General features: G+C 31.4%; 1 protein-coding gene across 1 annotated transcript; it reads right to left on the bottom strand.

Moving 5' to 3' along the window:
• Positions 1 to 12,777: 12,777 nt before the first annotated feature.
• Positions 12,778 to 14,019, bottom strand: LOC123707760 (lipase 3-like). The gene has a single exon (XM_045658098.1). The coding sequence runs from the start codon at positions 14,017 to 14,019 to the stop codon at positions 12,778 to 12,780; it is 1,242 nt and encodes a 413-aa protein (XP_045514054.1).
• Between the last annotated feature and the right edge of the window lie 3,019 nt (positions 14,020 to 17,038).

Genomic DNA, 17,038 nt, shown 5'->3' with positions numbered 1-17,038 from the left:
TTGATTTTGTTTAGCAGATCCTTTTTTAAATAAAAAATGTTTGCGTGTCTAGTGTTCACACGTAAGAAGTGAAACTTCTTTATGACCTTATTTTTCAAGAAAATGACAACTATGTAACTTTACAGAAACTGGTTAAATAAAGTTAAATAAGATAAAGTTAACAAAAGGCTTTTATTATCATAGACATGAATACAAATAATACAATTATTTCATTTTACCTTTTTACTGCTAAGAATATTACAGAATTTCATTAATTGTAATAGAATTATTACTATCATTGTTATCGTTATTATATATTTTTGTTATTAATAGCTTCGAATCTTTTCGTATCAACTGTGGTAGGGACAATAAAAGATGGCGCGTATCCGAAAAATGTGACGCTAATTTTTTTTACAGTGCCGATAAAGAAGTTTCATTTAAATAACATTGTTAAAATTATTTGTAGGTATATGTAATAATAGTAACAATATGTAATAGTAATAAATGAATATGTAATCTGCTTGTCGCCATAGAGATGGTTTACATTAATTTATTTACAGACTATAGCCAAATTAAAATGCAGTCCAAGTCCCGTTGGGTCCTGGGTTCATTTCTTTCATTGTCAGCGTACCGTTAGTTAGTGGTACGTTCGTGCATTTTAATATTCTCATTACAAAATCCATACATCAGTGACCTCACCGCCCAATTGTTTGGAACTCTAAATTAACTTTAGTTATGAATCTTAATACACAACCTATTAATATAATTTAAATGACATTATTAGTATCTTGACCGACTTTAATAAGCCCGAGTAGGATTGCGAATAGATATAAATAGATAGATAGATAAATTCACAGTTTAAAATATTTTCGTTCAGATAAAGACTCAGATATAGTAATCTATTAATAGTAATAGTAACTAATACTAATCGACTTAAAATTTCTCGATAAAACTATTTTATAGTTATTAGATATATTTCGAAGCATGGAGTTTATACTTAGTATTTCAACTTAAGTAATTAACAAACTTTTTTAGTAAATAAAACCCTGAAGCGTTATATTACAAGTTCGTGTTACAGTTTTGCGTGTTTTCGTGCACTGACCTTTCAAAAATCGACATTAAAACAATTATTAGGAAGCCCTTTAAAAGAACATTTTATAGTTAATTATTTAATAAGAGAATATTTTAGTTTAAAATTAGTTTTTGCCATGGTTTAATTTTATTTATTTATATTATCTATACGTTACTTACATAGGCCTTGAGTTCGATTTGCCCGAAACAAAAATTGTTTCAGGTAAGGCACAGCAAGTTGACCAGTTACTTATAAGGAAAAAATATGTTTATAGAACAGAAGTATAGAGGAAATAAATGTGTTGTAGTGGCAGTGAAGCGGTGGATTAGTATTTGTAATTGGTATAAGGTAGACTTAGAAAAGCCCCATTCTATGCATAGAATAATATATATACAAAAATATAAGTAACTTACATTTATCAAATTTAAAATATATCCGAATATATCCGAATATAAACATAAACACTAGAAAATATTAGATATATAATATATATTTGCGCTCTTTTTAATGACCATGCTATTTTTACAACTAAAGGCATTAGGAAGTACTTTTTCTAAAACGACCTTGTCCATTTCCACCTATATCTTTTTTCATTAATATGTTTTTAAATGGAACGTTATTGACGTCACAGCTGCCAACAAAAGGATAGTAATAACTTTTTGCTATAGATTTTTTGTCATGTCAGACAGTTGTCTATGTGTAGACTTTTCAACGCGATACGAGTGAATTCTGGGTTAGAATCTTGTCCAGTATATGTAGGAACACGCTTTTGGAAATTCAACTTTCATTATCTATTAACCCGTAGAAGATCATGTTGAATTGGTTTCTATTTTTATTTAATAATAGCAAGAAAAATCTATATAATACTATAGCAACTCCAAATTGTATATTAATCTTAATGTTTCCTTATTACGTTTAAACGTGTTGTTTAACGACACGTTGAAGTTATTTTATAATAAAATTATAAAAACATAATTTAAAATTATTATGAACTAAGTAAACAAAAATATTGTTAACTGTGTAATCAGAAGATTTCAGGTTCGAATCCTGGTAATCTCAAGCTGGTCTTTATTAGGACTGTTATACCATATAATGGAAAATATTAATTAAAAATAAAATATTCCAAGCGCGTAATAAACTTTAGAAGACGATAATTCAGAACTTTTGAAGGTTTGTTCACTTACCCGTAAAAGCCCATATGCAAATAAGAGAGTGTTTAACATATTCCCATTTATTAACATATTATATTAGCACTATAAACCAGTCTACAAAACAATATAATAATTTAACTAAAAGTTTGTAATTTTTCTGTATATATTTTAAACGTGATAAACTCAAACTCAAAATATCTTTATTTATATACGTAAACAAGTATACTTATGAACGTCAAAAAGAAGTTAAATTAATTGTAAATTTACATTTACTACCAGTTCGCAAGTCAAGGGCGTAGAGCGAGTAAGAAGAACTGGCAAGAAACTTTCCGCCACTCTTTTTAATCGCCAATTATTGAGTCATACAAATTGTTTGTACTGGAGCAAATCAATCCCAAGGATTAGGTACATTTAAGTATTCGTCAAATTTATAAAAAGCTTTATTGATTAATTTACGTTTAACGAGGGCTTTGAATTTATTTAGTGATAATTCTCTAATTTCGAACGAATACAATTTCCATATAAGGAGTGGTTTTTCTTCTGGAGCTTGGTTGGTCGTACACTCAAATTAGTTCTATTTCGCGTATTATACTGGTGAAAGTCACCATTTGTTTTAAAACCGTTTATATTTTTTTATACATACAACAAGGCTTCAAGGATATATTGACCAGATAGTGTCATAATATTTAATTCCTAAAACTTATTACGCACCGACTCCCTCGGATAACACAACAAATAGCTAGCCTTCATATCGAGCGTTGGCGCCACAATAGGTGCCAAAGGTACCTTCGTATGCCGCTGAGGTGTGGGGCCAACGACTGCTTGACATACATCGTGGGGACGTCTAGACATTATACGACAGATCTATATCAGTTAGGGCATGAAACGTCAGGTGAAAATACTTGAAACTTGTGAAATTAAAAAATACTAAGACTTTATAAAATGTAGTTTCAAATTGTAATTTTCCGTGAATTTGTTATGAAAACAAGTGTATTTAACATCAGATCTAAGATAATGTTATATTCACTTGCTCCGGGGAACAAATTCGTATAGCACTATGTCGACTAAAATGATTTGTCATTTTTAACTTCCTTTGGGGGATGTAGTTGTAATTTTTTTTCAGAAATTTTGCAAAACTGTTTATTTAAAAAAAACAAGTTACTAATACGCGTTTACCTAATTTTACTTTCCTCAAATAGAAAACAACACCCATAAAGACAGAATTTGTTTAGATTGTAAATCTACCAAATATGTAATCATAAAAGTTAATGCGATAATTTAAAACCACTATCGAGTGGTAATAATATATATCTGTTTCATCAACGCCGTCGTAAAGTACGGTTACTGTGTCGTACGTATATTTAAACAGTGAAACAATTGTAATACGCTTTTGCTCGTCTTCAGTCTCATTAGATAATTACTGAAATATTATCAGATCTACTGCAATTTCATTCCCCACCCCCCACCCTCGCTCTTGTCAGAAAATGTAAGCAAAGCTCTCAAAAATAATAGTTCATAAACTTAGTATTTTTATGTACGAATCCTCGAGAATGCATTTTGTTTACAAGCATATACAATGTGTCGGGAATATAAGTACAAAAGTAAAAAAAATACTGTTGATGTTGTTGATTACTTAAAAAAATAAAATCAAAGACCCTCTCCCTATTAAACGGCCCCCCTAACAACAATATTTAAGTAGGAAAAATAGCTATCATTTGATACATATATTTGTATATGGTAAATATACTTAGCTATCCTAGTAATAATAGCATAACCTTTTATTTTTCCGGCTTTCTTTCTCGGGGCAAGTGATTATGCTACGAAGTCTTCTTGTTTGTCAGGTTGTCAAGAAGCAATAGAGCCTAGTATATTATAAAACATAAAAAAATATTAACCATGAATATTTAATAAATGGGGTAATAATGGTTACAAGTGTGTTCTTCACGCATGATGAATACATTAGTCACAATTCGAGGTCCACAAGGGCACAATCACTTAACTCGCAGAAAGTGTCTGTGGGTGTCCAAATGCATTGTTCTATACAACAATGGCGGTATCTATAGCGAAAGAAATCGTGAACGATAATGAACTTCAAAAATACGCAACTTCTGGTATTATTACGGGGCGATAGAGATGATATTTGCTTGCTTACTTTTGTTGATCAGTTGCAAAGTGGTGTGTAATGTATGCAGAGTTGCATCTGATTCAAGGATCATTTTGTCATCGGATGAGGCGGATACTGCATAGCGATTGCTCTAACTCGATATGGATATTATGGGTGTTATTCGCTAATCAGCAGTTATTTAACATTATTAGCAACAAATGATACTTACAATTATAGTTAAAATACTCATATATATTTTCAAAAGACAAAAAGATCAATTTTTAAATATCACCAACCCTCCATCGTGCATCCAGCAGTGTTGGCCTAGTGGTTTCAGCGTGCAACGCTCATTCCTGAGGTTGTAGGTTCGATCCCCGGCTGTTCACCAATGAATTTTCTTTCTATGTGCGTATTTAACATTAGCTCGAACGGTGAAGGAAAACATCGTGAGGAAACCGACTTGTCTTAGACCCAAAAAGTCGACGGCGTGTGTCAGGCACAGAAGGCTGATCACCTACTTGCCTATATTCGATTTACAAATGATCATGAAACATATACAAAACTCTGAGGCCCAGACCTAAAAAGGTTGTAGCGCCATTGATTTATTTTAAAATTTTCTACTAGATTACTAGAAAATTAATTAAATATAATATTTTCATATTTATTTAATATACAATTATTGATTTACCGTAAATCGGTATATAAATGATTTTAAAATGTAAAAATGTTGCCACACCACATAAATACATTAATAGAATTTAAGATCAGATTAAATAATTCCAAAGTATTATGTAATAACGTATAATAAAAAGTTCTCAACGATGCGCAAATAAAATAATTGTACATATTATTCCGTGTATACTTACTTACTTGGTACTAAATATTCTACGTAAACTTGTGCAATAAAAGTTATAAAATTTGGTGTTGAAATGAAATTGTGTAGGCGTCAGGTGAGATGGGTAACGTTAATAATAGATTGTGACCACTTCATTACTTGAAGTCATGATGCGCCTACATACCAGCGAGACCGCTTGAGACTTAGCTGGCGCAACAAAGTGGTAACACTTTTAAAACCTTATTTATTTATTCGTAATATTACAGTAACACGTATACATATTAAAAAAGAAAACGCTTAGACGATACACAAAGCCAAAACAGATTACATACATTGTTTAACAAAATATACAGAACTTAAGTCAAATAAATACATTAATAGATAAAAAAAATCTGAAATTAAACATTAACCAAACTATATCTTAATATTTATAAAAAAAAGCGATTGCTACTACTTCTAAATAAAGTAAAAGAAATTGTTAATATCTTGTCACATACGGGGAATGGATTCTTAAAGATTCTTAGAATCTATTGATAACGGAATCTTAAATAACATTTAACTTATTGCATTTGTTAAATGTAATTTTAGCAGTGCCTGCCAAAATATGGTGATAAAATAACAAAACAAATATATATTTAGTTCAGTTTCCATGCAATTTTTAATTGAGGAAAAGTACTATTGCGTACGAGTGCTCACAATTCTTCCATAAAAATTTCGATGAAAATCTGAGAATCACTGTATTATCCGTGTCACTCCAATGACGCAACGTTAAGACGCGTTACGTAAAAGGCTTTTTAGCATGCCGCTAGTGCCGAAGCACCCGGTTTTTGAATATACTGTGCCGTGAAATCGAACGTTTGACAAGATCATTGTGTACAGCGATGACGAATCGCAACCGAAGTAACCGAGTCCTGATACCGTTTATTTTGAAAACGGGATTCTATTTAATAATTTTCTTTGTTCAAGTAACGGAAGCTAATACATTTTACAAATCAGTACATCGCGACATTGCGATATAATTTAGTGCGGAACTAACTTTGCTACATGAGGTCATATTACACCAGGCAGCTTACACCGATTAAACACATATATAATATCTGAGGTCGATTTTATATATTCAAGCTAAATATATATAATACCTTAGAAGTCACTAAAAGGTAAAATGATGTATCACTTTGAAATTGGTCTAGTATTATTAAAGTTTATTTTGTAACTAATATATACTCCTATGAGGTAAATTTGGAAGTGCATGTATATGTAATTAATATATATGTCTAACCAGGGGCTTATAAACCGTTTTTTTTGGAAAATTTAGCTGAGCTGAATCATTGACAACTCTTAAGATCAAGCCACACGATTGAGTTAAAGCACAGTTGAATAAATATAATTTTTATGGTTAAAAAATAAGTAAACTATCCTAGGAATATATCGCAGGGAAAAGGAAACCTAACTATTCATTAATCTAAACTAAATTAATCACGGGTATTTGACAGGCACCATTGCAAAGGCCGTGTAGCATCTTCACAGCTGCAAGTTATATAAGTGAACGTTACGACGACACATTCGGCCCGGTGTCGGTCGCCGACCCCTGCCATTTTGGCAATAGAAGTACGAGTTTTTAGACGTTACGACTTTTCCTTCATAAAATGCGGAAATCTTGGTAAACATTTATGATCGCGGATGTATGCCATCGACTGGCGGATGCGTTGCCAATGCTAGATTTAAGTACATGTCTTCTATTATTCGATTATCTCAACTGAAGTCACAAAAATAAAAAAAATTAAGTTCCATTTCACTAAGTTATAAATATCTTTAATCTTTTATAAAAATATAACGAGATACCCGAAACCTTTATTTAGCTAATTATACTTTCTTTATGCCCGGTTTGGCTCCAAAAAGTCAGGCCGCAGTCGTAAATGCTATGAGTCCTAGATTTCTTTAAACAGAGCGAATGACGTATCAATCCTCTCGAATAAAATTACTTGGCAAAACGAGTGACGTGATGGTTCTGTAATTTTTAAATTATCGTTTTATAGTCGTCTCGTTTAAGAGCCTTATTTAACTTTCTTAATGTTTCCGTGGGTGAGATATAATCAGCACATTTATGTATTCAATAGGTACATATATTTGGCGTCTATTCAGAATCACAATAGGATGGCTCATCTTATTGCGTAAGTGCGTTTGAGATCGTGCAAGAATTTGATGTTGTTTGCAATGTATTTAATACTTCACAGATTTGAATTAGGATGGGTATCGACTAGATTACGTAATGTTGACATGAAGCTAGTATTAATTCTTTTCACTTGCCGTTATTTAAGCCTGAAACTTATTCCTTATTAAAGATACACATATACATCAACATAATTATATGTATTTTTATAGATAACTAGCGGTCCCGACAGTCGTTGTACTGTCTTAACTATGAATATTGATTTCGAATTGGTCTAATTAACGAAAATAATATTTCAGACACAAAGTGTTTGTTATTCTAATGCTTTATAATATACAACATCCTTTGTTTTTTTTCTGGCGCGTATATAAATAGTTTTGTTGGTATTCCGACACGGGAACAGGCGACATATAACTGGCTATGTGAAAAACATGGAATTTCATGATTAATGCCACAAAAAATGAGTGACTGCTTTTGAGATTTATTTATCGACATTGCAAATACTAAGTGCACTGGAAATTCTAACCGTTTAAAGTCGAATAGCATGTCGTTCTGAATCAAAGCAATCCGCGGAATCAAAACGTCTTCGCCCATATACTTAAAAAAATTCTATCGTATCAAAAGTCAGTATTACTTAATAAGGTAGTAATTTTAATTCTTAAATTGTTTTAATTATCCACGCAATTTTTTTTAAATGTTTTTATTATCATAAGATCCTTCTTGACAATAACAAGCGCAACAAAAAAAGAATAAGCAAAATCGGTCCAGCCGTTCACGCGTGATGCCGTAACCAAGGGAAATAGCTGATAGGCATTTAACATTATACATACCACACAAATTTTTTCTCAATATTGTTGATATACTAACGTATTTTTTTGACTTATTTAATGATCAAATAACTAAAATCGGGATTTTACATAATAATTCAACGGCATATATACATAATTCACTTTCACGTTTCTCTTAAATTTGAATAAAAAGCTCATAATAATTCTGAACGTATCTCTTACGTGCTCAGTACATTTACGAGATTTTGCCAAGTAGTACACAATAAAGTATTTTTTCGCACATTGGTGTATAGCATGCTGAAAAGGAAGTATATTAACGCTAATCTTTGTTAAATCAACACAACAGGCTTTGATACTAAATAAATATTTCTAGAAATAAACAAATTATTATTAGTTAATAATGTAGGACAATCTTAACACAGAAGTTTTCTCATCATTGCTACAACATTAAAACCCTTAAAAGTTGCTTTTTAGCAATACTGATTACCGGAAAATATAAAGGTCATACAAAACAGACGTTTATATATTGTAACCTATTTTATTGATTTTTTGAATATTATTTATTTGAGTCATAAAAGTCGACGAGATTTTAGACAACAAAGGATTCGAAGTGACTGTTAAACACCGTTAGACGGTCAAGTGTTATGGTGTCGATGTTGTCAGTCTGCGCACACGCCGACTTCCGTTACACTAATCTGATATAACTATGACAGTTTTACCAAAGCGACGTGCAAGTAGCCATAACAATAACCCACTTATAAAAATGGCCTACAAAACTGTTGTGTCAAAACTGACACAAGCCATGAAGGTTTGACTCACTTCTAAGAATAGGAGTTTAGAAAAGAAAAAAATTCCGTTTATAAAACAATTATCTATTCAACAAGATAATTTTTACATTATAATCAGACTACTTTCTTATTCCTGTTGTCATAGACACCAAGGACTGCGGGATTAATATCCTGTGAATACATTAAATCATCTTGACGATATAACGATAAACAATAAGCACAGAGATCCCGAGAGACTTGTAATTTAAGTACCTTCTAAGATTTCGTGTAGTAGAGTTTTTATGACCAATATAGTGAGTGTTTTTTAAATTATGATCATGCCTGTTATAAACGCAAGAAACGTTAAGACATCATAATTCTAAAATAGATGTATGTAAAGAAAATGTGTGGTACTCGCGTGAATAAAATACAGTTATAAAGTAAAAGTAATAAATTTTCCAGTGTTTAAGTGAAAGCAAATACATAAATAACCAGTGTTTATTTATGATATCTGTAATTGTTGAATAAAAAAATATATTTAACAAAATATATATCATTAAAGTACTGACATTTCCGCTTCATTTTCCTTAATCATTTGAAGGCAATAAGGTGATAAGTATCTACAAATCCGAAATCCTGGTTATTTCGCCAGGAATAGAACCCAGCAGCGAGCACGCAATAAATACCTAACCCACCAAGTCAGTATATATAATGCATAGTACCACGTAATTCGAATGCCAGTGATCATTTAAAGTAGTCTACGACTAAATGTGGAATAACATAAAAGCTTCATCTATAGAATAAATAAATAATAATGCTCATTTAGAATTTTATGGTTGTGCGATATTAAATTTAATTCAATAAGTGTTGTCATGTGCCGTTACTTAAACTTATTCTGATTGCATTAGATAAGTTCAAAATCTATGGATATTCAAATAACTTTATGTAACTTACGATCTTCCTTTAAATTTCTTCTGTACAAACATTACCTGTCCACATCGTATCCCTAACTTTCTTACTAACTACTAACTGACGTGAGACTTATCTTCCTGTTTAGTTTTGTCTTAATAAATGTGTATAACATGTATTCGACTATCTTATGTAATTTAATACATTATTTTTTTTACTCACAGTGGTTTCCTGGAAGAGATCGTTCGAAAGCGATAAGGCCGCCAGTTGATTTAATAATGTTCGATTTTTTTTATATTGTAATGTAACGAAGTGTTAATAAATATATAAAAATACCTGATAATTATTATAGGTATAAGGATATTTTTTATAAAGTTATAACAACCGAATACGTTAGTAAAACAAGTCGCGCAAACTATTGGGCTTTTTAATTAAAACTACTGGAAGGGAATCCGTGCCAACTAGGCCACGAAGGAGGAAACGTATACCTATTGCTAGTTATCTATTGAAGTTTGAAACTGAGTAACTGTATACCAGATTTGATAATTGTCAACAAAATATAAAAAAATACCATTTAATTTTCTAACAAACTGATTATTTTCGATAAAGAAATCAATCGTATATATGGAAGGATTTACGTTCAGATGATGATTAATTATAAAAATCCTCAAAACTTATGATCTAAAAACTTTCCCATGTTATAAATGCAGATTGCCTATGAAAATCTAATCACTTTCCCTGGAAAGGTTCTGGGAAGGTAATTAAATACTTTCATAGCCATGGCGTAACAAATTTTAAAATGTTCATGTTACACGCTGGCACTCACAGCCGTGTAGGATCCCTCGGTAGATACAAGCATGTTTCTTTAAATGTTTTGAATACTTTTTTTCAGTTATAACTGCTTCTAGGTTATATAAATTTGGTACTTTCAGAATGCCGAGTTCGTTACCCTAAAACATTTTATCTGAGTAATACAAACTTTATTCACATCTACCGAATTTCCCCATAATAGGATACTATAGCGGAGAACTGAGACAACAGACTAGTAGCTGTGATGTGACTTTGCGATTCTATCAATTTATAATATAAAAAATTTAATTAAATGGTAATACCATTATTAGTCACAACTGTGCCTGCAGTAGCAATTTGTTTTATTCAGGATTACGTCATGTTTTTGGAATTCACTAAGTGACAGTGTAATGTAAAGATCTAGTTACTGACTCATTTAATACGTAGATATGTAATTAATTTGTTTTGTAATTTTTGGGCTCGGAAAACTGTATTGATTGCAATAGTAGTGATTCAGTTTTAGTTCTTTAATTTTCTGTTGTTAAAATCCTATTTTAATAGAAAAAATTATGACATGCTGGAGTACCTTCATAAAATCTTTTTAAAATCTCTTAATTTGTAAAGTTTTACATCGCGCTATAAATAAATTAAATTGAGTAAATAATTATTATATTTATTTGTGGACTTTGAAAGTACCTTAAGAAAAGATGAAAAACTACGAATGAACATTTTTGGGAAGCTACTTGTGTGGACACGTTAGCCTGTCTGACCTACCTCGGACGAGCAAAAAGGCTGGGGCGGCCACAGAGCAGGCGGAAAAAATAAACCGCTTAAATATTAAAGAGTCTTTCCTCCAACTTCGATTTTGTTCCCTTTGGAGTGACTCTTGTGCCGTGGGTTTTCAAGTGCCCAGGTGCTAATAAAATATTTATTTTGGCGCCTGGTAGATAGTAACGGTGACCCCAGAGCTGGTGATTTCCTCGCTCAACGAATAAGTATCGCAATACAGCGACTAAATGCTGCCAGCGTAAAGGGTACACTGAAACAGGGAGCAAACTTTTTAAATTTGTTTTAATTTTCTTTTTATTATTTTTTAATTATTTTTATTATAACAATGTAAGTAATAATAAAAGTATAAGTATAAGTATAATATATTTGATTGTTATGATTATAATATTGTATATTGAATACAGATGAAATCCAGATCTAGAGGCATTGCGTTTAATCCCTGGATGTTTTTGCTATTAATACTTGATCGTACAGTGAAAGACAAATATCAAACGGTAAACCAAATATTTACGCCCTGAGACATCCGAAAATCTGCGCTAGTAGTAGTTATACTGGAATAATCAAAATGGTCTGAATGAGGACGCAGAAATCTGTTTGCGCTATGCCACATTTGGGGCTTTCAGACCTTCATATGTGACTGAATATTGAAATTATATACCATTATCACAACGGATCCCTGAACTCTGTAACTTCCAATAGCCTTATAGACATTAATACTGATAATGGCATTGCTAATAATATCAGGAGCCGCGGTTACAAACACGTCGGGGTAAATATAAATATTTAAAACTGACTTCTGCAAACTATGAATGCACGCCAATCGATACAGTTACTAGGAATCTGGAATACCAGTAGAATATTAAAAAGATATTTGCTAAATGGAACAATTACAATAATATAAACTAGTAAATAAATAGTCTAATTTAAATATAAACTATACAATTTTGCGTGTTTAATTAATGATCACAAATGATTGATGTTGCCATGATAGATTGCGTTGAGTCAACTATACGTCATTGATAAAAAGCACTAATAAATAGCACTCATACCAAAATATAAGGACGATAAAATAGTAGGTCTTGTATTTAATTAAACATGTCATGTGACACGTCATACAGAATGCTTTCCTATTTTTCTAGTGGAAGAAGTGTTTTATTGTGAATAATTCTCTAGGCAAATAAAGTATTACGACAAAATCATGTTTTAATAGTCTGTTTAAAACTATAGTTTTTCCGCTAGGACACTTTTAATTGTTTTTCCACCTTGAATAAGAAAAACAATAATCAAATTAGCATTTTGTTCATGATCTTTGGCGTTCTCACATAATAACTTAAGGTTAAGTATACGACATTGAGGTAGATCACATATTCACCTAAAATATCTTAAAGTTGTGTATTGTATAACCTCAATAGGATTTAATATTCTTATTTAACGTCGTACACTCTAAAGTAACTTAGTATCTTATTGAAAACATATTTGGGAGCATTTATACCCCACAAATGATTGTTGTGACTCCATGTTGGATCCGGTACAACATATTCTTCAACCATGTTCGGTAGTTTAGAACTAAGCTCGTTAACATCTTCTAAAGATGAAACCCAATCATTTGTACCGCAGATCAGAAGTATTGGCGACGTGATGAGGGTAATATTGTAATCCGGGGGACGTTCTGTTCCATATCTTTGAAAATTTCCTTCTTTGCCCTCATCATATCGTTGGAACTTCTTGGAGACAATTAGTTGTCCGAAATGTGAGAATGTTTTACTTGAAATGCCAACCAGTAAGTGCCCAAATGCGATGGACAACGTTCTTTCTGATATACTATCACGCTTATAACCCGTTGTTAGAGCTAATCCCGTTCCACATATCAGTTCTGGGGCTAATTGACAAAACTTTTCAACTAGGTGATGTAGGATTTGTTGCTTAGCAAAAATTTCTCCAAAGCCTAATTCGTCTAGAAATTTTTTGAAAATTTCGGTTTGTTGTGCTAGCATTTTGGGTATGGGGCTTTTAATATATTTCATAAAAGCTACAGGTGCCAAATTTACAGATAGCTGAATTTTTGTATTGTACTCGGGTCTTAACGAAGCCATTATAAAATAATCTGTGGTACCTTGAGAGTGGCCCACGTAGTAAACCTTAGGCTTCTCAGTTGTTTGTATAACGTAATCAATTATTGCTGGAAGATCATAGTTTCCAGTTTCATCGAAAGAAAAATTCCAGTATTCAGGATCTTTATTGGGGTCAAGTGATCTATGGTTTCTTGAATATGTGTTACCTCTACCGTTTGCAGCCCATACATCGTAGCAGTTATCAGAAAGAATATACGCTAAACCAACTTTGGGCCCTGCTAGTACCCAAGCATCCGAGCTGTCAATAAGACCGTGCATTAAAATGACAGGATACCCTTTGGTGTTATCACATTTTGAGGGTATCCGAAATACATTTAATATATAATCATCTTCAGTTGTAATTACGTGATCCTCTGTTGAATATCCGTATTTTGACGTCAGCTCAGTAAAGTTAAAGTAGACATCTTCATCATATCCAAGAGCCTTTTTTAACGGGCGGTTATCTGATAGTGAATATGTTAAAAGTTTTTTTGGACCTGAAGCACCGACCGAACATACACCAACAAACACACTGCAAAGCACACTTAATAACATTATTTCATATTTATTTCTTATTTCATTCTTATCACAGTTAAATTTAACTTGGTTGTGTTTTTGTTGTAAAGAGCTGCACAGTTTTATAATATCCAAATGACCTTAGAGTTAAGGTCTCAAGAATTAACAAAGTCCTAATAAAGTCGTGATAATCGGTAATATTTTTTTTAAATTATAACATTAGCACATTTGAAAAAACTATTTCCTACATTTCAATATGACAAAGTAGCCAAAATTATTAATTTAATCTTTGTTATTGAAATAAATTCGTTATTTAAGTAATTTAATTAGTTAATTAATTAAAAAACTCATTAGAGACATAATTAATTCACTTTAATGAAGTGTTGTATTTATTCAAACATGTTGCCCGGACTGTTTTTTTAAATATAATGCGGTGGAATCCTTTGAAAGGGCAACATTTGAAGGTTAATTAAACCTCAGCCTTTATTGGAAGCCGTTTATCAAGGTTACCAAGAAATAGATGACAACGGCTTGTAAAATTGTGGTTCTGATATTTATTAATATTATTTGAAAATGTGATACAGAAAGACTATGGAAAGACGACATTTCTTCGTTTAGTTCAGACCTCGTTTGTTAAAGGCAGGTAACTGAAATTATCGTTTCGTCGGAAACTCTAAGGCATGCAGACTAAAGCCAACAAAACATAAGCACAAATTTTCATTAATTAGAATACAATGGAATTGAGACTCCTGTAAAACGCAATATAATCTCTTATTAATTAATAAAATAAGCAAAACATTAGTCAAACTATATGTGATATAAAATATATAACATTAATTATTTGGGGAAAATTTGATTGATAAAAAATACTGTTCTTCTACGGTGTCAGTATGAATGGTATTGGGTATATTTATATATGGCTATTAATAAATATTAAGTCATATTTTATTAATTACATGGATTATTTACACCTCGTACCTCGTCTCATATTGCTTGTTTATGGCTAAGGTAAGTGAGCTATACAATTTATATTGATCTGGACCACCTTCGGGAGGCAAAGACCGCTTATCTTACATGTAGCAATATTGACACAACCGGAAGTACCTTGCATATTTCCATATATGGAATTAATAACCAGTTATTCATGCATTTATAAAACTTTTTAGCGTTTCAAGGTAATACCGTTTTAAATGAATGCTCGTCTAAAAATATTAAAGTTGTAGAAAAATGTGAATCAAGTGATTGTTTTTTAATTGTTTTTATCAAAATCAAAGTAAATCTCCTTGATAAGCTTATTATAATATAAGGTATTAAATGTACTTAGCGTAAAGTGTATGGCGCTAGCTTATTTATGATTATCATGTTTGGAAAAAGATAAACCCGTCTAAGTTGTTCTTTTTAGACTAGAGCACTTTCCTGAATATACCATTTATTTTTGTTGATTAACAATTAACCAGGCTTTGTTTTATTACCTTTTGTATTTTAAAATTATAAAAATATCGAATTAATAGTGAATAATACGCATACATATTACATTTACATTACATATTACATTATACAATATTAGGGGAGGGTAGTGCGGGTTGCGTGTGTCAACACAAGTCCCGTATTTATATTTCATTTAAAAATATTATTTCTGGAAAATAAAGTTCAAATATATGTTTAAAAGTCATATATTAACACAAAGTGATGAGTACATATATAGTTCAGAGCAAAATACCTCAAAAATTGACGTAACATAAACTGTGAACAGAACACTAATTTATAAATTTACTAACTAACTTTGTTCAAAATTACTATATGTTCTATATATATGTGATTCGGAAGTGTATTATAGTGACTTGTTATACTATTGTGTTGTGGATTTCTGTAGGTAGTGTAAACCTACATTTACGTGACTAACAGAGTATGTATTAGTTATTCGCAACAAATGTCACTAGAAATTGGCAACTATATCAAAATTTCAACGTTAAACATATATAAACAGTTAGCCGATTGCGTAAACCGTTGCCTCATCCAAATGATCACCAGTTCAAATTAATTTTTGTCTTGATCCTTTTTTTTCTTTTTCTTTATTTAATTAAATACTGATAAAATACAAAGCTAAGTATTTAGAAAAAATAAATAATAATAATAACAAATAAAATATGGAGGAAATAAAAAGTATTTTAGAGGAAATGCAAAAAGCAATCAATCAGCAAAAAACTGATATACAGGAAATGAAAGAGGATATAAAAGAAACTATCAACCGTAATATAAATGAAAAAATTAAACAGCTAGAAACCAAACATGAACTTTTAGAAGAAAAATTGGAAGTACAACAAATAAAAATTAACCAGTTTGAGAGAACCATTAGGAGGAAAAATCTCCTCTTTTTTGGAGTGGAAGAAAATGAAAAAACTTATAGCGACTTACAAAACAGAGTTCTTGACTTAATAAAGAATATTTTAAAAGTTAAATGTGATTACAACGACATTGAATGCGTTAGGAGGCTTGGTAAAAGAGCAGAAAAAATCAGACCAATAATCCTAACTAAATTAATTTACCTATCTAAATTCTACAGTTGGACTCAAAGTTGATATCCAAAAAAATAAGAAAAAATTAGATTCTACTGCATACTACATAAAGGAAGACTTCCCTCCAGATGATCTGAATAAACGAAAACAATTACAAATTGAAGTTAGCAAAGAAAGAGAACAAGGGAGATTCGCGATCCTTAAATATGACAAAATATATGATTGAACAACCAAAATCAACAATTTTTAAAACCAAGAACGGATAAAAATAAGAGAACTCCATCAGAATCTCCCGAATCGTCGAGAACCAAGCATAAAATAAATAAGACTGTTAACCAGCACGCGAAAAAGTTACAGCAAAAAAAATATTCCTAGAAAAGCAAGTACTCCACATAGCTATCCAAATGCCACCGCAACTCAATCCCATTTGTCACAAACAATACAATAACAATTACCAGCGCCCTCTCACCCTCTCCCACAACGGCCGGTCCCCGCGGGAGAGCCAGACCACAACCCTCCACTCCACTCTCTATTTATCTGCA

The sequence above is a fragment of the Pieris brassicae genome, chromosome 3, assembly GCF_905147105.1.
Source record: "Pieris brassicae chromosome 3, ilPieBrab1.1, whole genome shotgun sequence".
NCBI lineage: Eukaryota > Metazoa > Arthropoda > Insecta > Lepidoptera > Pieridae > Pieris > Pieris brassicae.
The sequence above is the reverse complement of the archived record's forward strand: the minus strand, read 5'-3'. Positions and strand labels throughout refer to the sequence as shown.

Excerpts from the sequence above, each read along its gene's own strand:
- LOC123707760 (XM_045658098.1), bottom strand. The coding sequence starts at position 14,019 with ATGTTATTAAGTGTGCTTTGCAGTGTGTTTGTTGGTGTATGTTCGGTC.